Source organism: Saccopteryx leptura, chromosome 10 (assembly GCF_036850995.1).
Source record: "Saccopteryx leptura isolate mSacLep1 chromosome 10, mSacLep1_pri_phased_curated, whole genome shotgun sequence".
Classification (NCBI taxonomy): Eukaryota; Metazoa; Chordata; class Mammalia; order Chiroptera; family Emballonuridae; genus Saccopteryx; species Saccopteryx leptura.
This window is the reverse complement of record NC_089512.1, coordinates 81,094,676-81,113,001: the sequence shown is the minus strand read 5'-3', so window position 1 is coordinate 81,113,001 and position 18,326 is coordinate 81,094,676. Positions and strand designations below refer to the sequence as shown.

Here is an 18,326-nt window from a genome sequence, read left to right as displayed (position 1 = left end):
GTACAGAGTCACCGACCAGGAAGAGGGAGAGAAAAGAAAAAGGAAGAAGTTAACCTCTCAAAATCAAGAAAAATCCACAGACTTTACAACTTGTTCCACTAATTCATTTTTTGTTGTTGTTGTTTGTTTCTTCTATCTTATTGCCTTTATTTCCTCCACCTCGGTCCTTCTATTCTCTGCCCATCTTATGCTTCCCTTTTCTTGAACTACACTACCCATGAGTGTTACATTTTATTTCTCTTCTTCATCCTCACTCTCCTTTAAGGTTATACTCCAAAACACTTAACTCTCACTCTCTCCTCTTTTGTTTTTTTTTGTCTTGCTTTATTTTGTTTTTTTTCTCTTCCTATTTGATTTCTTCCTTCGTTTTTCTCTTTTTCTTATTTTTTCCTTTCTATTCGTTTTTTCTTTTCTCATTTTACTTTCCTCCCATTTAATCCTCAATCACGAACAAATTAGTTAATTTGGGACTCAAGGCATTTTTTGGCTTTATTTTTCTCTTTTGCTTTTGTTTTTATTTTTTTTCTTGTTTGTTTATTTTTGTGGCATTTTGGGTCCTCCCAACCCAAGGTCTCCATTGTATTTAGTCTTCGCTCCACTTAATACAACAGATTTTTACGTATTATTTTTATTTTTTTCTTCCTTATTATTCTTTTTTGGTCCTTTTTTCTGGTTCCCTCTTATCCCTCTCATTATATCTCTTAGTTGACCATCACTTACAAGCAAATCATCTTATGCTTGTCTAAGACATTCTTCCTTTTTTTTTCTTTTTTTTTTTTTTTGCATTTAGTAGGTCCCTACTCCCTTTTTTTGCCCCTTGAACTCTTCACCCCAAATCAGGCCCTCCATTATAGACACGATATTTCCCTGAGGAGGAGAGAGGAGGGAAAGAGAAGAAAGAAAAAAGGGGGAAATAATAAATTATTACTTTTTTTTTTGTGGGGTGTTTTACCTTTTTTTTTTTTTTTTTTACTTTTTACTCTTTATTAATTCTAATTAGTACTATCAACAAGACCACCCTCAGATGCCGATAAGAAAGAGGAAATCGAATATTATGGATACAAAAGAAAGAGAGGTAACACAAATAGATGTGGAAAAATCTATGGAAAAAAGATTTAACATATTGGAAGCCTTGGAGCTAAATGACAGAGAATTTAAAATAGAAATCTTAAAAATACTCAGAGATATACAAGAAAACACAGAAAGGCAATATAGGGAGATCAGAAAACAACTCAATGAACACAAAGAATGTATTACCAAGGAAATTGAAACTATAAAAACAAATCAAACAGAAATGAAAAACTCAATTCACGAGCTGAAAAACGAGGTAACAAGCTTAGCTAACAGAACAGCCCAGATAGAAGATAGGATTAGTGAAATAGAAGACAAACAACTTGAGGCACAACAGAGAGAAGAAGAAAGAGACTCAAAAATAATAAAAAACGAGAAAGCCCTACAGGAATTGTCTGACTCCATCAGAAAGAATAACATAAGAATAATAGGTATATCAGAGGGAGAAGAAAAAGAAAATGGAATGGAGAATATACTCAAACAAATAATAGACGAGAATTTCCCAAGCCTGTGGAAAGAACTAAAGCCTCAAATTCAAGAAGCAAACAGAACACCGAGTTTTCTTAACCCCAACAAATCCACTCCAAGGCACATCATAATAAAGATGACACAAACCAATGACAAAGAAAAAATTCTCAAGGCAGCCAGGGAAAAGAAGAGTACAACATATAAAGGAAGGCCTATTAGATTATCATCAGATTTCTCAGCAGAAACTCTACAAGCTAGAAGAGAGTGGACCCCAATATTTAAAGCCCTGAAAGAGAGGAACTTTCAGCCAAGAATACTATACCCATCAAAGCTATCCTTCAAGTATGAAGGAGATATAAAAACATTCACAAATACAGAAAAAATGAGAGAATTTATCATCAGAAAGCCCCCACTCCAGGAAATACTAAAGGGGGTTTTCCAACCAGATTCAAAGAACAAAAGAAAACAACACCACAAGTAACAGCTCCACCAAGAACACAATAAAACCAAACTTAAACTGTGACAACAAAGGAAAAAAAGGGGGGAGAGGATGGAGATTAACAGTAGCAAAGGACGATGAAGTGCAGAAATACTTATAAGATAGGGTACTACAATGAATATGGTAGGTACCCTTTTCATTACTTAATGGTAACCACCCTTGAAAAAACCACCACAAAAACACTTGACTTAAAAAAGGTAGCAACAGAGGAAAGAAGTATGGAACACAAACAAACAAAAACAAATGATAGAAAAACAAAAGAGAAGAATCAAACTAGATACAAAACTAACAGAAAGCAATTTATAAAATGGCAGTAGGGAACCCACAAGTGTCAATAATTACACTAAATGTAAATGGATTAAACTTACCAATAAAAAGACACAGAGTAGCAGAATGGATTAAAAAAGAAAATCCAACTATATGCTGCCTACAAGAAACACATCTAAGCAACAAGGATAAAAACAAATTCAAAGTGAAAGGCTGGAATACAATTCTCCAAGCAAACAACACCCAAAAAAAAGCAGGTGTAGCAATACTCATATCTAATAATGCTGACTACAAGACAGAAAAAGTACTCAGAGACAAAAATGGTCATTTCATAATGATTAAGGGGAAGTTGAATCAAGAAGACATAACAATACTTAATATATATACACCAAACCAAGGAGCACCAAAATATATAAGACAGCTACTTATTGACCTTAAAACAAAAACTAACAAAAATACAATCATACTTGGAGACCTCAATACACCGCTGACGGCTCTAGATCGGTCATCCAAACAGAGAATCAACAAAGACATAGTGGCCTTAAACGAAATACTAGAACACCTGGATATGATAGACATCTACAGGACACTTCATCCCAAAGCGACAGAGTATACATTTTTCTCTAGTGTACATGGATCATTCTCAAGAATTGACCATATGTTGGGCCACAAAGACAATATCAGCAAATTTAGAAAAATTGAAATTGTACCAAGCATATTTTCTGATCATAAAGCCTTGAAACTAGAATTCAACTGCAAAAAAGAGGGGAAAAACCCACAAAAATGTGGAAACTAAACAACATACTTCTAAAAAATGAATGGGTCAAAGAAGAAATAAGTGCAGAGATCAAAAGATATATACAGACAAATGAAAATGAAAATACGACATATCAGAATCTCTGGGATGCAGCAAAAGCAGTAATAAGAGGAAAGTTCATATCACTTCAGGCCTATATGAACAAACAAGAGAGAGCCGAAGTAAACCACTTAACTTCACACCTTAAGGAACTAGAAAAAGAAGAACAAAGACAACCCAAAACCAGCCGAAGAAAGGAGATAATAAAAATCAGAGCAGAAATAAATGAAACAGAGAACAGAAAAACTATAGAAAAAATCAATAAAACAAGGAGCTGGTTCTTTGAAAAGATCAACAAAATTGACAAACCCTTGGCAAGACTCACCAAGGAAAAAAGGCACAGGACTCAAATAAATAAAATCCAAAATGAAAGAGGAGAGATCACCACAGACATCATAGATATACAAAGAATTATTGTAGAATACTATGAAAAATTATATGCCACCAAATACAACAATCTAGAAGAAATGGATAAATTCCTAGAACAATACAACCTTCCTAGACTGAGTCATGAAGAAGTAGAAAGCCTAAACAGACCAATCAGCAGGGAGGAAATAGAAAAAACTATTAAAAACCTCCCCAAAAATAAAAGTCCAAGCCCAGACGGTTATACTAGTGAATTCTATCAAACATTCAAAGAAGACTTGGTTCCTATTCTACTCAAAGTCTTCCAAAAAATTGAAGAAGAAGCAATACTTCCAAATACATTTTATGAGGCCAACATAACCCTCATACCAAAACCTGGCAAGGATGGCACAAAGAAAGAAAACTACAGACCAATATCTCTAATGAATACAGATGCTAAAATACTAAACAAAATACTGGCAAACCGAATACAACAACATATTAAAAAAATAATACATCATGATCAAGTGGGATTCATCCCAGAATCTCAAGGATGGTTCAACATACGCAAAACGGTTAACGTAATACACCATATCAACAAAACAAAGAACAAAAACCACATGATCTTATCAATAGATGCAGAAAAGGCTTTTGATAAAATACAACACAATTTTATGTTTAAGACTCTCAACAAAATGGGTATAGAAGGAAAATATCTCAACATGATAAAGGCCATATATGATAAACCATCAGCCAACATCCTATTAAACGGCATAAAACTGAGGACTTTCTACCTTAAATCAGGAACAAGACAGGGTTGTCCACTCTCTCCACTCTTATTTAACGTGGTGCCAGAAGTTCTGGCCAGAGCAATCAGACAAGACAAAGAAATAAAAGGCATCCATATCGGAAAAGAAGAAGTAAAGGTATCACTTTTTGCTGATGATATGATCCTATACATCGAAAACCCGAAGGACTCCACAAAAAGATTATTAGAAACAATAAACCAATACAGTAAGGTCGCAGGATACAAAATTAACATACAAAAGTCCATAGCCTTTCTATATGCCAACAATGAAATATTAGAAAACGAACTAAAAAAAATAATCCCCTTCACGATTGCAACAAAAAAAATAAAATACCTAGGAATAAACATAACAAAGAACGTAAAGGACCTATATAATGAAAATTACAAAGCATTGTTAAGAGAAATCGAAAAAGATACAATGAGATGGAAAAATATTCCTTGTTCTTGGATAGGAAGAATAAATATAATCAAAATGGCCATATTACCCAAAGCGATATACAAATTTAATGCAATTCCCATCAAAATCCCTATGAGATTTTTTAAAGAAATGGAACAAAAAATCATCAGATTTATATGGAACTATAAAAAACCCCAAATAGCCAAAACAATCCTAAGGAAAAAGAATGAAGCTGGGGGCATTACAATACCTGACTTTAAACTATATTATAGGGCCACGATAATCAAAACAGCATGGTATTGGCAGAAAAATAGACACTCAGACCAATGGAACAGAATAGAAAGCCCAGAAATAAAACCACATATATATGGTCAAATAATCTTTGATAAAGGGGCCAACAACACACAATGGAGAAAAGAAAGCCTCTTCAACAAATGGTGTTGGGAAAACTGGAAAGCCACATGCAAAAGAATGAAACTCAACTACAGCCTGTCCCCGTGTACTAAAATTAATTCAAAATGGATCAAAGACCTAAATATAAGACCTGAAACAATAAAGTACATAGAAGAAGACATAGGTACTAAAATCATGGACCTGGGTTTTAAAGAACATTTTATGAACTTGACTCCAATGGCAAGAGAAGTGAAGGCAAAGATAAACGAATGGGACTACATCAGAATAAAAAGTTTCTGCTCAGCAAGAGAAACTGATATCAAAATAAACAGACAGCCAACTAAATGGGAAATGATATTTTCAAACAACAGCTCAGATAAGGGCCTAATATCCAAAATTTACAAAGAACTCATAAAACTCAACAACAAACAAACAATCCAATAAAAAAATGGGAAGAGGACATGAACAGACACTTCTCCCAGGAAGAGATACAAATGGCCAACAGATAAATGAAAAGATGCTCAGCTTCATTAGTTATTAGAGAAATGCAAATCAAAACTACAATGAGATACCACCTCACTCCTGTTAGATTAGCTATTATCAACAAGACGGGTAATAGCAAATGTTGGAGAGGCTGTGGAGAAAAAGGAACCCTCATTCACTGTTGGTGGGAATGTAAAGTAGTACAACCATTATGGAGGAAAGTATGGTGGTTCCTCAAAAAACTGAAAATAGAACTACCTTATGACCCAGCAATCCCTCTACTGGGTATATACCCCAAAACCTCAGAAGCATTGATACGTGAAGACACATGTAGCCCCATGTTCATTGCAGCACTGTTCACAGTGGCCAAGACATGGAAACAACCAAAAAGCCCTTCAATAGAAGACTGGATAAAGAAGATGTGGCACATATACACTATGGAATACTACTCAGCCATAAGAAAAGATGACATCAGATCATTTACAGCAAAATGCTGGGATCTTGATAACATTATAAGGAGTGAAATAAGTAAATCAGAAAAAAACAAGAACTACATGGTTCCATACATTGGTGGAACATAAAAATGAGACTAAGAGACATGGACAAGAGTGTGGTGGTTACCAAGGGTGGGGGGAGGGAGGACATGGGAGGGAGGGAGGGAGAGAGTTAGGGGGAGGGGGAGGGGCACAGAGAACTAGATAGAGGGTGGCGGAGGACAGTCTGACTTTGGGCGAGGGGTTTGCAACATAATTTAAATGACAAAATAACCTAGACATGTTTTCTTTGAATATATGTACCCTGATTTATTAATGTCATCCCATTACCATTAATAAAAATTTATTATAAAAAAAAAATTAAATAAAAATAAATAAATAAATAAAATAGAAGACAAGTCTCCTAGACACATAAATTAAAATGTGCTTATTTGCTATACTCCTTTAGTAGGTAGGATTTGAGTTGAAAAATCACTACATATGTCAGAAATTAAGATGAAGTTAAAAATAAAAATATAACATTTGAGAATCTGTAGGGTGACTGGTGATGATCGAACTTCTAGAATGAGACCACAAAATATGGTCACATATGTTTACCTTTAAATTTTGTGAACATGTTTGATGAAAAGATTACTTAAAAATGTTGGATTGACATAACAAAAAAGAAATAGTTTTGAGGTTTTTAATGTCTAGAATTTCTGTTCAAAATTTATTTAAGCCTCCTGCTTTTGGCAAGTAGTCTCTCTATCTCCCATCCCCCCACAATCACATTGGAAAAATCCCTCCCCTTCCCATGCCACTCACATGTAGATAAGTCTTCAAACCTTACTCCTACCTTACTGGATATCCTCATGTTACTTCTTCTGCCAGAGAGTGGAGGTGGTCCAAGAACTTTGGATCCAAAGGCAAAATGACAAACATCTTGATTTTTACTGTTCCGCATACTACCTGTCCCTCTGTTATTGAACTGATCTGTTTTGTTAAAAGAAGGCAACAACAGTTCATTAGTCGGTGCAATGGCAAAATCATGTTGCAATATTTCTGAAAGTACAGTCCAGGTTTCATCATCCTGGGCACTTTGTGAAAATGTAGGTACTGGGGCCCAATATCAGATCTATCATATCTGTAGAATTTGAACCTTGGGTGCAGGGGGGTGGGTGGGCAGAAATCTATGATTTTAAGTAGTTCTACTATCATTTAATAAGCTCACTCTCATTTGAGAACTAATACCACAAATTTTTCCTCAAAGAAAAAAAAAAAAGAAAAACTACTAAAAATACATCTTTAAGGGAATATTTAAAAAAAAACTATTCAGATCAATTGAATAAACATTTGCTCAACAGCAGTTGATCTGTTCCACGTGTCAATGCTTCTGTTTCTATATATATTTTTTTCAGTTGAGTGGGTTCATTAGATTCCACATACATATAAGTGAGATCATATGGTATTTGTCTTTCTCTGACTGGCTTACTTCATTTAGCATAATGCTTTCCAGGTCCATGCATGATGTCACAAAAGGTAAGATTTCCTTCTTTTGTGTAAACAGCCAGAGGAAAAGGGGAAGTGGGCAAAGTGGGGGGCAGTGGGGATGTAAAGAGACTTTGCTTGAAGTGATGGGTGCATGATGCTGTGTGCAGATGATGTTTTATTGAGTTGTATACTTGAAACCTGTGTGGTTCTCTGAACAAATGCCACCCCAATAAATTCAATAAAAAAATTTGCTTGAATACTCTCTCAGGAATTTCCTAGAGGTTGACTATGACACAAAATAGATAAGACGTATTGCTTGCCCTCAGGGAGCCTGAAGAGAGGTGATAGTACAAGTAAATGTAGTAACATAAGGCACACCAGGGGGAAAAAGCATAAGCAACCTCTTAAATGGACCTTGAACGAATGATGAGATTTCAGTAAAAGATGTAGGGTGCCCTGGGTAGAAGTAAGCGCCTGAATAAAGGCATGGAAGAGCAAAAACGGTAGGGTATACTTAGAGAATAATGAAATTGTAGTACTCCAGCCCACTGGGAACTACCTGTGTCATGTGGAAAAAACTTACTCAAGACACAAACTTAAGTCAAGAGGAAGAGGGGGAGGCCTGCCAAAGGAGGCAAAGAAGACCTCCTGAATTTCCTTCTCCCTCAGCTTTTATTGATCAGAAGCAGAGCAGAGGTAACAGGATTACAAGGGAGGGAGACCGGGTGATAAGGGGAAAGAATGACTAATGGCTGTTTGCTGACATGGAGAAAGGGCTAATTTGGGTCAGTACATTCTTTTTCTTTTGCTAATTAACAAGCACAAAGGAAAGGCCAAGCTAGAACCTCTAGGTTAATTTTCTAAAGCATGCATTCCTTTGTGTCTACACAAAGGTCATTCGCTCACACAGTTTCTTGGTGTTTGCATCCAAGAAACATTCACTCAGGGCTTTTTGTGACATTCGAATAAAAGTTATAAAATACATTAATAGGCTTTAGAAATAACTTCAAAGGAACTAGTCCAGTAAACAGATGACCCCAGACTCCCAGGATGGCTAGGAGCTGAAGAGTCCTTGAGATAGAGAAGTCGTCAGACTCCCAGGATGGCTAGGAGCTGAGGAGTCCTTGAGATAAGGAAGTCACAAGAACTGCTAAGACAGAAAATGTAACCACATCCTAGGGGATAGATAGGGATATTTCCAGCTGGGGCTTTCAACTGTATGACTGGTTACTAAGGCACGTGACTAGAATTTAATTTGGGGGAACCAATTGCTAAATGCCAAATTTGCTTCTGTATGAACTGCTTGCTTGCTATACTATAAAAACCCCTAGACTGTAGGCGCTCGGGGTGTGGCTCTTGTGACTATCACTTGAGTACATCCCTGCGCAGGTTTGTTTTGTTTTGCTTTGTTTTCTTTTTCTCTTGGCCATAAAACTTTGTCTGAAACTCTCCAAACGTCTCCAGTGTTTGTTTTACCCGGCGAGTGCAACATTTTATGGGGGCTCGTCCGGGATTCCCATTACGGGAATTTTGGCTAGGGACAGGCGGAACAGCTCGAGCTGGTGAGTATTTTGTTGTGGAATTCCCTTGTTTCTGTAATCTGTCTGGCTCCGGAGCATTTGCAGTCTGTGGTGGCAGACAGGACGCTGTCAGAGACCCGCCCAGACACTCGGGCCAAAGGGCAGGACGCTGCCGGCCGAGGTTTCTGTTTCTGTCTGAAATCGATCGATCGTTTTGAAGTAGTGAGCTCACTCGCGCTGCGCCGCGCTGCTGTCTGGTTGTTTGTTTAGCCTGAATGACTGTGTAGGAAATTTTGTGTATTGCCCTCCTGGGATTTGCTGCACTGTTGTGTTTGGTGTTAATTTGTTTGCCAGTACAGTGTGATCAACGCTCATCCATCTAGATCACCCTGCTTATAGGGTAGGGAATCCTGTGTGTTGTCTTTGTAGGACTAGAAGCATACCTGGCTGAGAAGAACAAGTACCGCGAGATGGGACAGCAAGAATCTACTCTTAAATCCCCTCTTGATTGCATTTTAAGTAACTTCTCTGATTTTCAGAAGAGAGCTCAGGGTTATGAGGGACCTCCACCCGATCGAGAAACTCTCCGGACCTTAAGCCAAGTGGAGTGGCCATCTCTTAAGGTTGGATGGCCATCTGAAGGAACCTTTGATCTGCCTATAGTTTTTGCAGTAAGAGCCATTATATATCAGGTGCCTCACCCAGACCAATATGTGTATATAGATGTTTGGATAGATATAGCTACAGACAAACCTAGGTACATTAAGAGGTGCATAAAAGCTAATCAAAAGGTTAAGAGAGCTATTTGTGTGAGCGCAGCGGACATTAAGCCTCACCCTCCCTCCGCTCCACCTGCACCTAAAAGAGAGCCTCCCAAATCGTATCCGGTCCTTTCTGATGTTACTGAGGATATAGTAGACCCTATAAATTATCCTCCTCTTCTTCAGAAGCCCAGGAAGCCAGATTCAACTGTGCCCGAGAATGTCCAGAGTCCTCCCCACACCCGGGGGGGGACCCCTTATGCTCAACCTTCCTTTGATGGAGGTGCCCCAATGTTGCCTCTTAGGGAGGTGCTGCCCCCACTAGATGAAGGACCACATGCACCGTCTCGAATGATTTATATTCCTTTTTCTACTAGTGACCTTTATAATTGGAAACATCAGACCCCGTCGTTTTCAGAGAAACCTCAGGGGTTAATTTCTTTGCTTGAGACTGTTTTCAGGACCCATCAACCAACTTGGGATGATTGTCAGCAGCTTTTGCACACCCTGTTCACAACGGAAGAAAGAATCCGCATCAGCCAAGAAGCTGAAAAAGTATTTAGGGAAGAGGGGGGCACTGAAAGGGAACTAGAGAGGACGCTGCCCAGGAGCCCCCCCTCTTGGGATCCAAACAATGTCAGGGATAGGGAATCGCTTACCCAATATCGCCAGGCTCTATTAAGGGGAATAAGGGCAGCTGCTAAGAAACCAACCAACTTTAGTAAGGTAGGTGAGGTAACTCAGGGGAAGGATGAGTCCCCTGCTGCATATTTAGAGCGGCTAATAGAGGCCTACCGGGTTTATACCCCTATTGATCCTGAGGCAGAGGAAAATCGCAGGCTAATAAACATAACCTTTGCCACTCAGGCAGCCCCAGACATTAGAAAGAAGCTCCAGAAAATAGAAGGATTTGAGGGAAAGAATAAGAGTGAATTATTAGAAATAGCACAGAGAGTCTATGTCAATCGTGATGACCCTGAGTTAGGGAGAGCAGCTGTAAAACTACTCTTGGCACAGCAATCAAAAGGACCAAAAGGGAAACAGCAGCCCTTTAAGGGAAAGAAGGGAACTTTCCCGCAGAAGCAACTAGATAAAGACCAGTGTGCTTATTGCAAAGAGAAAGGTCATTGGAAGAAGGATTGCCCTAAACTACAGGCCGTAAATCAGGAACAAAGCTCACAGGTTTTGCTCCAATTAGATTGACGGGGCCAAGGCTCCATTTCTGTTGGCCCCCAGGAGCCTATGGTCACACTGTCAATTGAGGGGAAACCAACTACCTTCCTAGTTGACACGGGGGCCACTTATTCCGTCCTAAAGAGACCACTTGGGACATTACAAAAGGAATCCACAAAGGTAATAGGGGTCACTAGCAAAGCTGTCTCATATCCTCGAGCCACTGCTCGGATTACAGACCTGGCGCGAGGGACTATTACTCATTCATTCCTGATTATTCCAGACTGCCCTTACCCGCTGTTGGGACGAGATTTGTTGCAAAAATTTCAAGCAACAATAACCTTCAACCAGGAGAAGAATACAGAGGGCAAGGTATTAGTGACTGTGCCAATATCAGAAGAATACCTGATTGCCTCCCTCCCGGAAGGTAAGAGTGGGTTTACGGGCATCCCCGAGGAAGTAAAGCAGCAGGTTCCTGGAGTTTGGGCAGAAAATAATCCTCCGGGATTGGCAGTACATCAGCCGCCTGTAGTAGTGCTGTTGCGGAGTGATGCCAGCCCAGTACGCATCAGACAGTATCCTGTACCTGCTCGGGCTAAGCAGGGTATAGCACAGCACTTGAGGCGCTTATTAGAAGCCGGGATTCTCCGGGAATGCCAATCTGCCTGGAACACTCCTCTACTGCCAGTACAAAAACCTGGAACTCAGGACTATCGCCCAGTGCAGGACCTGCGTGAAGTGAATGCTCGGGTAGAGACCATACATCCTACTGTGCCAAACCCCTATACCCTATTAAGTTCATTGCCACCAACGCATGTTTTCTATTCAGTATTAGATTTGAAAGATGCCTTCTTTTGCATTCCATTAGCAAAGCAAAGTCAGGAAATGTTTGCCTTTGAGTGGAATGATCCTGAGAATGGACTTTCAGGCCAATACACTTGGACCAGGCTCCCTCAGGGTTTTAAGAATTCACCAACCATATTTAATGAGGCTTTGTGCAAAGACTTACAGGAGTTTCGAGCCGGCCACTCTTCAATTGTGCTGCTGCAGTATGTGGACGATCTCCTTATCGCAGCCCCAAACCAGGAGAGTTACCAAGAAGCTACATTGGAACTACTCCAAGAACTGCAACGGATGGGCTATCGAGTATCTGCTAAGAAGGCCCAAATTGTCACCCAAACCGTGAGTTACTTAGGGTATGACTTGAGGGGAGGACAACGTAGTTTGTCTAGCCAAAGAATTCAGACTATATTACAGATTCCTGAGCCTGTAAGTAAGAGGCAAGTACGAGAATTTTTAGGTGCTGTGGGATATTGCAGACTTTAGATACTGGGATTTGCAGAGCTGGCCAAACCTTTGCATGAGTTAACACGGGGAAAAGAGGAACAATTTGTATGGACAGAGGAGGCACGAGAGTCTTTTCAAAAACTTAAGGAGGCCCTAGTTGCAGCCCCGGCATTAACCCTGCCAGACTTGTCTAAGTCTTTTCAACTATTTGTGACTGAGAAGAAGGGCATTGCTCTAGGGGTCCTCTGTCAAGAACTGGGACCTTGGAAAAGACCAATAGCCTATCTGTCCAGAAGACTAGATCCTGTGTCATCAGGTTGGCCAAATTGTTTGAGAGCACTTGCTGCTACCTCCATCCTTGTTAAGGAGGCCAGTAAACTGACTCTAGGTCAAGACATTCAGGTCATTAGAGAGCACTATTTAGAACAAGTGCTGCGGGCTCCACCGGATAGGTGGATCTCGAATGCCCGACTAACACAGTATCAGGCACAGTTGCTGAACCCCCCCCGCAATACAATTTTTGAAAACAACGGCCTTGAATCCTGCTACATTGCTCCCGTTGCCAGACCCATCGGTGATCCATGACTGTAGACAAATATTAGATACCATTACAGGAGCCAGACCAGATCTACGGGATCAGGCCTATGAGAAGGCAGATTTAACTCTGTTTACAGATAGAAGTAGCTATGTTCGGGATGGGCAAAGGTATGCTAGAACTGCGGTGACCACTCAAGATACTGTGTTATGGAAAAAGGCATTGCCTAAAGGCACATCTGCACAACGGGCTGAGCTTATCGGACTCACACAGGCCCTTAGAATTGCTGAAGGGAAAAGTGCCAACATCTATACAGACAGTAGATATGCCTTTGCCACGGCCCATGTACATGGCGCCATCTACCGGGAGCGTGGGTTATTGACTACTGCAGGAAAAGAAATTAAAAATAAAGATGAAATTTTAGCTCTATTAGAAGCCATTTGGTTGCCTAAAAAGGTGGCAATAATACATTGCAAAGGACATCAAAAGGGGGATTCCCCTATAGTAAAAGGAAACCACTTTGCTGATCAAGCGGCACGGAATGCAGCAGAAGAGGAGGAACACACTAACCAACTGCTACTCATCCCACCCCCTACTCTACAAATAGAACCGAGGTATGAGCCAAAAGAAGAAGAGAAAGGTAAGCAACTAGGGGGTAAGAAAAGTAAACAGGGATGGATAGAATTACCAGACAGCAGAATATACCTACCACAAGGAGTGTTAAGACAAATAATTCAAGAAATACATAGCAGCTCCCACTTAGGACAACAAAAACTAGAACATCTAGTAAGAAAATATTATGAGGGAGCGGAAATCAGAGATATCATACACTCTGTTGTGTCTAGGTGTCAGGCCTGCGCCAAAGTAAATGCTGTCAATAAGAAATTACCTCCTCTCATCAGGCACCGAGGAAAAGCTCCTGGAGAACTATGGGAAGTAGACTTTACCGAAATGACTCCAGGGAAATTAGGCTATAAATATTTGCTTGTTCTAATAGACACCTTTACTGGATGGACTGAGGCTTTTCCTACAAAAGGAGAAACTGCTTCAACAGTTTGTAAAATACTTTTAAGAGAAATCATTCCACGATATAGCATTCCCATTGCTATAGGGTCAGATAATGGACCTGCTTTTGTGTCCAAGATATCACAGGAATTAGCAAAAAGATTAGAGATCAATTGGAAATTACATTGCATTTATCGGCCTCAAAGTTCAGGGCAAGTCGAGAGGATGAATAGGACCCTTAAAGAGACTATAATTAAGTTAAGAGAAGAGACTGGCGAAAATTGGGTAGAGCTACTCCCTTTTGCATTATATAGGGTTCGAAATACACCTTATACAGGAAAATAGACTCCTTATGAGTTAATGTATGGGCAACCAACTCCTTTGGTTCCACAAATAACGAGGGAAGAAATTGAGGGTTCTAATCAAAGTTTTCTAAAGTCCTTACAGGCATTACAACTGATACGTGCAGAAGTACGGGCGCTTAGAGACCAGCAGAAGGACCAACTCAAAGGACTTCCACTGCCAACTCCACCGGAGCCAGGACAATGGGTATGGATTCTTAACCACCGTCGCGGGAACCTTGACGCTCGGTGGCAAGGACCGTTCCAGGTACTGTTCAGCACACCCACGGCTGTGAGAATAGCTGAAAAACCTTACTGGATTCATCTATCACATGTAAAGTTAGCTCAAGAACCGAGCTTAAAGGAAGCCAAATGGAGAGTCAAAGCGGATCCCCACAATCCCTTAAAAGTGCAGTTCTTACCCGAATCGTAGCAATGGTTTTCTTTTGTATGTTATCCAATATTAAACCAGTACCTGCTTTCCAGGAAAACCTGAATCATCCAGAGAATTTATGGGTAGCTTTAGCACGCACCCTAAATGTCTCATCGTTTTGCCTTGAACAGGATAGTCATTCTCATTTCATGTTAGGAAAATGTCTACGCCCAGTATGTAAACCGGCAGCTGACATAAGGAACTTAACTTTCTTCTCCAGTATCCCTAATAAGACTGTAACTTATCTAGATTTAGCAAACTAGGGAAAAGTTTCTTATCAGTTGCCAAGCCATGCATTACAGATTCATACTCCCCATAGCATTATTGTACCCAATGATACTTGTGTTCTTTTTGTTAATTGTAGTAAAAATTGTAAGACAATCCCTAGTTTTTTACCCTGTAAGAATACTATCAAATACCCTTCCATTTATGGCTATGTTACCCTGCCTACTGGATAGTTCTTTACCTGTAACTCTATGACATATAATTATATTCCCCCTAATCTTACTGACACCACTTGTTGTTTATCTAGGATTGCTACTTTCTTACCTAACAAGAATGATTTGTTACTTCTTGAGCATAATACCACTCTTCGCAGCAGGCGTGCTGCCTCCATCCCTGTAGGACCTGAATGTCATGATGAAGTACGATTATTGTCAGAAGCTGAAGGATATGCCATAATTTTAAGTGTTGTAGGGAATCTAGTATAGGGTGCTTACAATCATAGACAAATCCAGCATTTAGCTTGTAACTTAGCTAAAAGCATCAACGAAACGTCTCAAGCATTGACTCTTTTAAATCATGAACAGCAGCAATTACGTCAAGCTATTTTAGATAATCGGGCGGCTATTGATTATCTATTATTATTTCACCACCAGGGTTGTGAAAAAATAAAAGGAATGTGTTGTTTTAATTTAACTGATAACAGCAATGAAATCCAGGATAAAATAGATAAGATAAAACAGTTAGCAGAGCACATTCAGCAAAATAATGACAATTTAGATTGGTTCACCTCTATATTCAAACTGTCACCTTGGCTAACTACATTGATAACTACACTAGCAGGACCATTGTTAGTATTGTTATTGGCCCTCACTATTGGACCCGTAATCCTTAACAAGTTATTTGCTTTTATTAAGGAAAGAATAGAAACAGTTAAAATAATGATTTTATCTCAGCCATACCAACGCCTTAGTGCAGCCGAAGAATCTCCGTTATAGTTAAGGATTTAACTAGGACAAAGAAGAGGAGGAAATGTGACATTCGAATAAAAGTTATAAAATACATTAATAGGCTTTAGAAATAACTTCAAAGGAACTAGTCCAGTAAACAGATGACCCCAGACTCCCAGGATGGCTAGGAGCTGAAGAGTCCTTGAGATAGAGAAGTCGTCAGACTCCCAGGATGGCTAGGAGCTGAGGAGTCCTTGAGATAAGGAAGTCACAAGAACTGCTAAGACAGAAAATGTAACCACATCCTAGGGGATAGATAGGGATATTTCCAGCTGGGGCTTTCAACTGTATGACTGGTTACTAAGGCACGTGACTAGAATTTAATTTGGGGGAACCAATTGCTAAATGCCAAATTTGCTTCTGTATGAACTGCTTGCTTGCTATACTATAAAAACCCCTAGACTGTAGGCGCTCGGGGTGTAGCTCTTGTGACTATCACTTGAGTACATCCCTGCGCAGGTTTGTTTTGTTTTGCTTTGTTTTCTTTTTCTCTTGGCCATAAAACTTTGTCTGAAACTCTCCAAACGTCTCCAGTGTTTGTTTTACCCGGCGAGTGCAACACTTTTAACTAATGTTCCCCAATCCAAGTCATAGAGGGTTCAAAGTTAGATAGGTGATTCCTTATAGAAATTACAAATTTAGTTGGAAGAATAGACTAGGGTCACACTGCAAAGAACTGTAAAATGCTGAGTCTATTCTAAACTTGGTAGGAAACAGGGAATCATTAAATATTTGGGGGAGAAAGAGAGTAAACCAGTTACCTCCAGAATAAGGCAGTGTGCCCAATGAAACCCTGCTGCCTTTTCCTTTGGGCGCACAAATAAACTACATTTCTGAGCCTTCCCTGCAGTTACATGGGCCATATAACTGAGTTCTGGTTAATGGGACGTGAAAAGTGTAAACACTTCCTGGTCCCTAAAACCTTCTGCATAATCCCCTGTGCTCTCTCTTCCCTCACTTCTTGACAAGGTGCAAAAGATTCAGTGAAAGACTTTAAAGCCCCAGAGGAGCCACTAGATGAAAGGTGCCTGGGTCTCTGAATGACCCTACAAAAGGCTGCCTAAGGAACTCTTTTTTAATAATTTTATTTTTTTAATGGGGCGACATCAATAAATCAGGATACATATATTCAAAGATAATAAGTCCAGGTTATCTTGTCATTCAATTATGTTGCATACCCATCACCCAAAGTCAGATTGTCCTCTGTCACCTTCTATCTAGTTTTCTTTGTGCCCCTCCCCCTCCCCCCTTTCCCTCTCCCTTTCCCCCCTCCCCCTGTAACCACACTAGGAACTCTTGATTAGACCAGAACTATGGGCTTCTTTGTGACTGTAGTTAGCCTCCTCTAACCAATCAAGTAGGTAAGATGCTAGCTCTTAACTCAAAACACTGCTTACAACCTAGAAAACCTTCTGCTGTGCTCTACTTGCAAGATAGGACCAACTTAGATATTACGATGTTGGCCCTGAGTGAGTCCACATTTGTTTTATAGTCCTGGACATTTAGCAATACTGACCACTTTTTGTCTGACTCATTCCCCTGAAAACAGTCCTAGAGTTAGCTGGCTGGTTTCATTACTCTGATGTAGAGCTGCAATTCTACATGCGGTGGAATTAAAAACCACTTTTCCATGCAATAGCATGAGAAAAGACATAAAAGTTTGTGAAAACATACCATACTTAGGAGAGCTTCAGATATTTAGATCTAAGTGGAAGTAATATGCATGGGTGTATGGGTGCATCTGGGGTCTGTTTCTGTTTGGAATAAAGATGAAGAGATGGGCAAGGGCTAGATGGCTGCATTGATCTGTTTTTTTTTTTGTTTTGTTTTGTTTTGTTTTTTTGTTTTTTTTTCTAGACAGATCTGAGGTGGATGACTAAGTGCTGAAAAGATACATTTTCTCCAGCTTTCTTCAAGTTCCTAATGCCCTATTAGATAGAAGACAGATTCCATTGGTCCAAGTGGCAGAATTAGAACTAATAAGTAGAATTTAGGCAGTGAATTCTCTGTTCCTTTGAGGATATTCAAGCATATGTCTGGCAGATTCAGATATCAGATAACTCCCGAATTTTTATCCCTGGGCTGGTGCTCCTTTCTGAGCTCCACTCCTTGTATCCAGTGGCTTTCTTGACCAGGGCTTTTCTGGAGTCTCAGAGACACCTCAAACTGCAAACCTGGTCTAATGAATGGTGCCAAAACCCATTCAGTTTAAAAAGCCAGAATCTAGGTGTCATTCTTATTCTTGACACCTTCCTCCATCCTCTCTATACCCAGCCCACGTCTCCTTCTCTCTACCGACTCCACCAGTAATGCAATCCAAGTGACCAGCATTCCTCTCCTGGATGATTTTAACGCCTCGGAAATGATCTACTACATGGACTCTGGCTCCCTGTCCCAGGCCTTCTCCAAAATGCAGTCAGAGTGGTCTTATTCTAACAGAAATCTCACCACTTTCCTCACTTAAAACTTCTCAATGGCTTCCCTGCTG

General features: G+C 39.8%; 1 protein-coding gene across 9 annotated transcripts in view; it reads right to left on the bottom strand.

Moving 5' to 3' along the window:
* The window catches only part of CFAP20DC (CFAP20 domain containing), a 401,527-nt gene that overhangs the window by 155,241 nt on the left and 227,960 nt on the right, over nucleotides 1-18,326 (bottom strand). For all 9 annotated transcript variants that reach the window (XM_066351161.1, XM_066351160.1, XM_066351167.1 and 6 more), the window contains one exon: nucleotides 6,917-7,053. In XM_066351161.1, coding sequence (XP_066207258.1) covers nucleotides 6,917-7,053 — 137 coding nt within the window. The remainder of the gene's footprint in view (nucleotides 1-6,916; nucleotides 7,054-18,326) is intronic.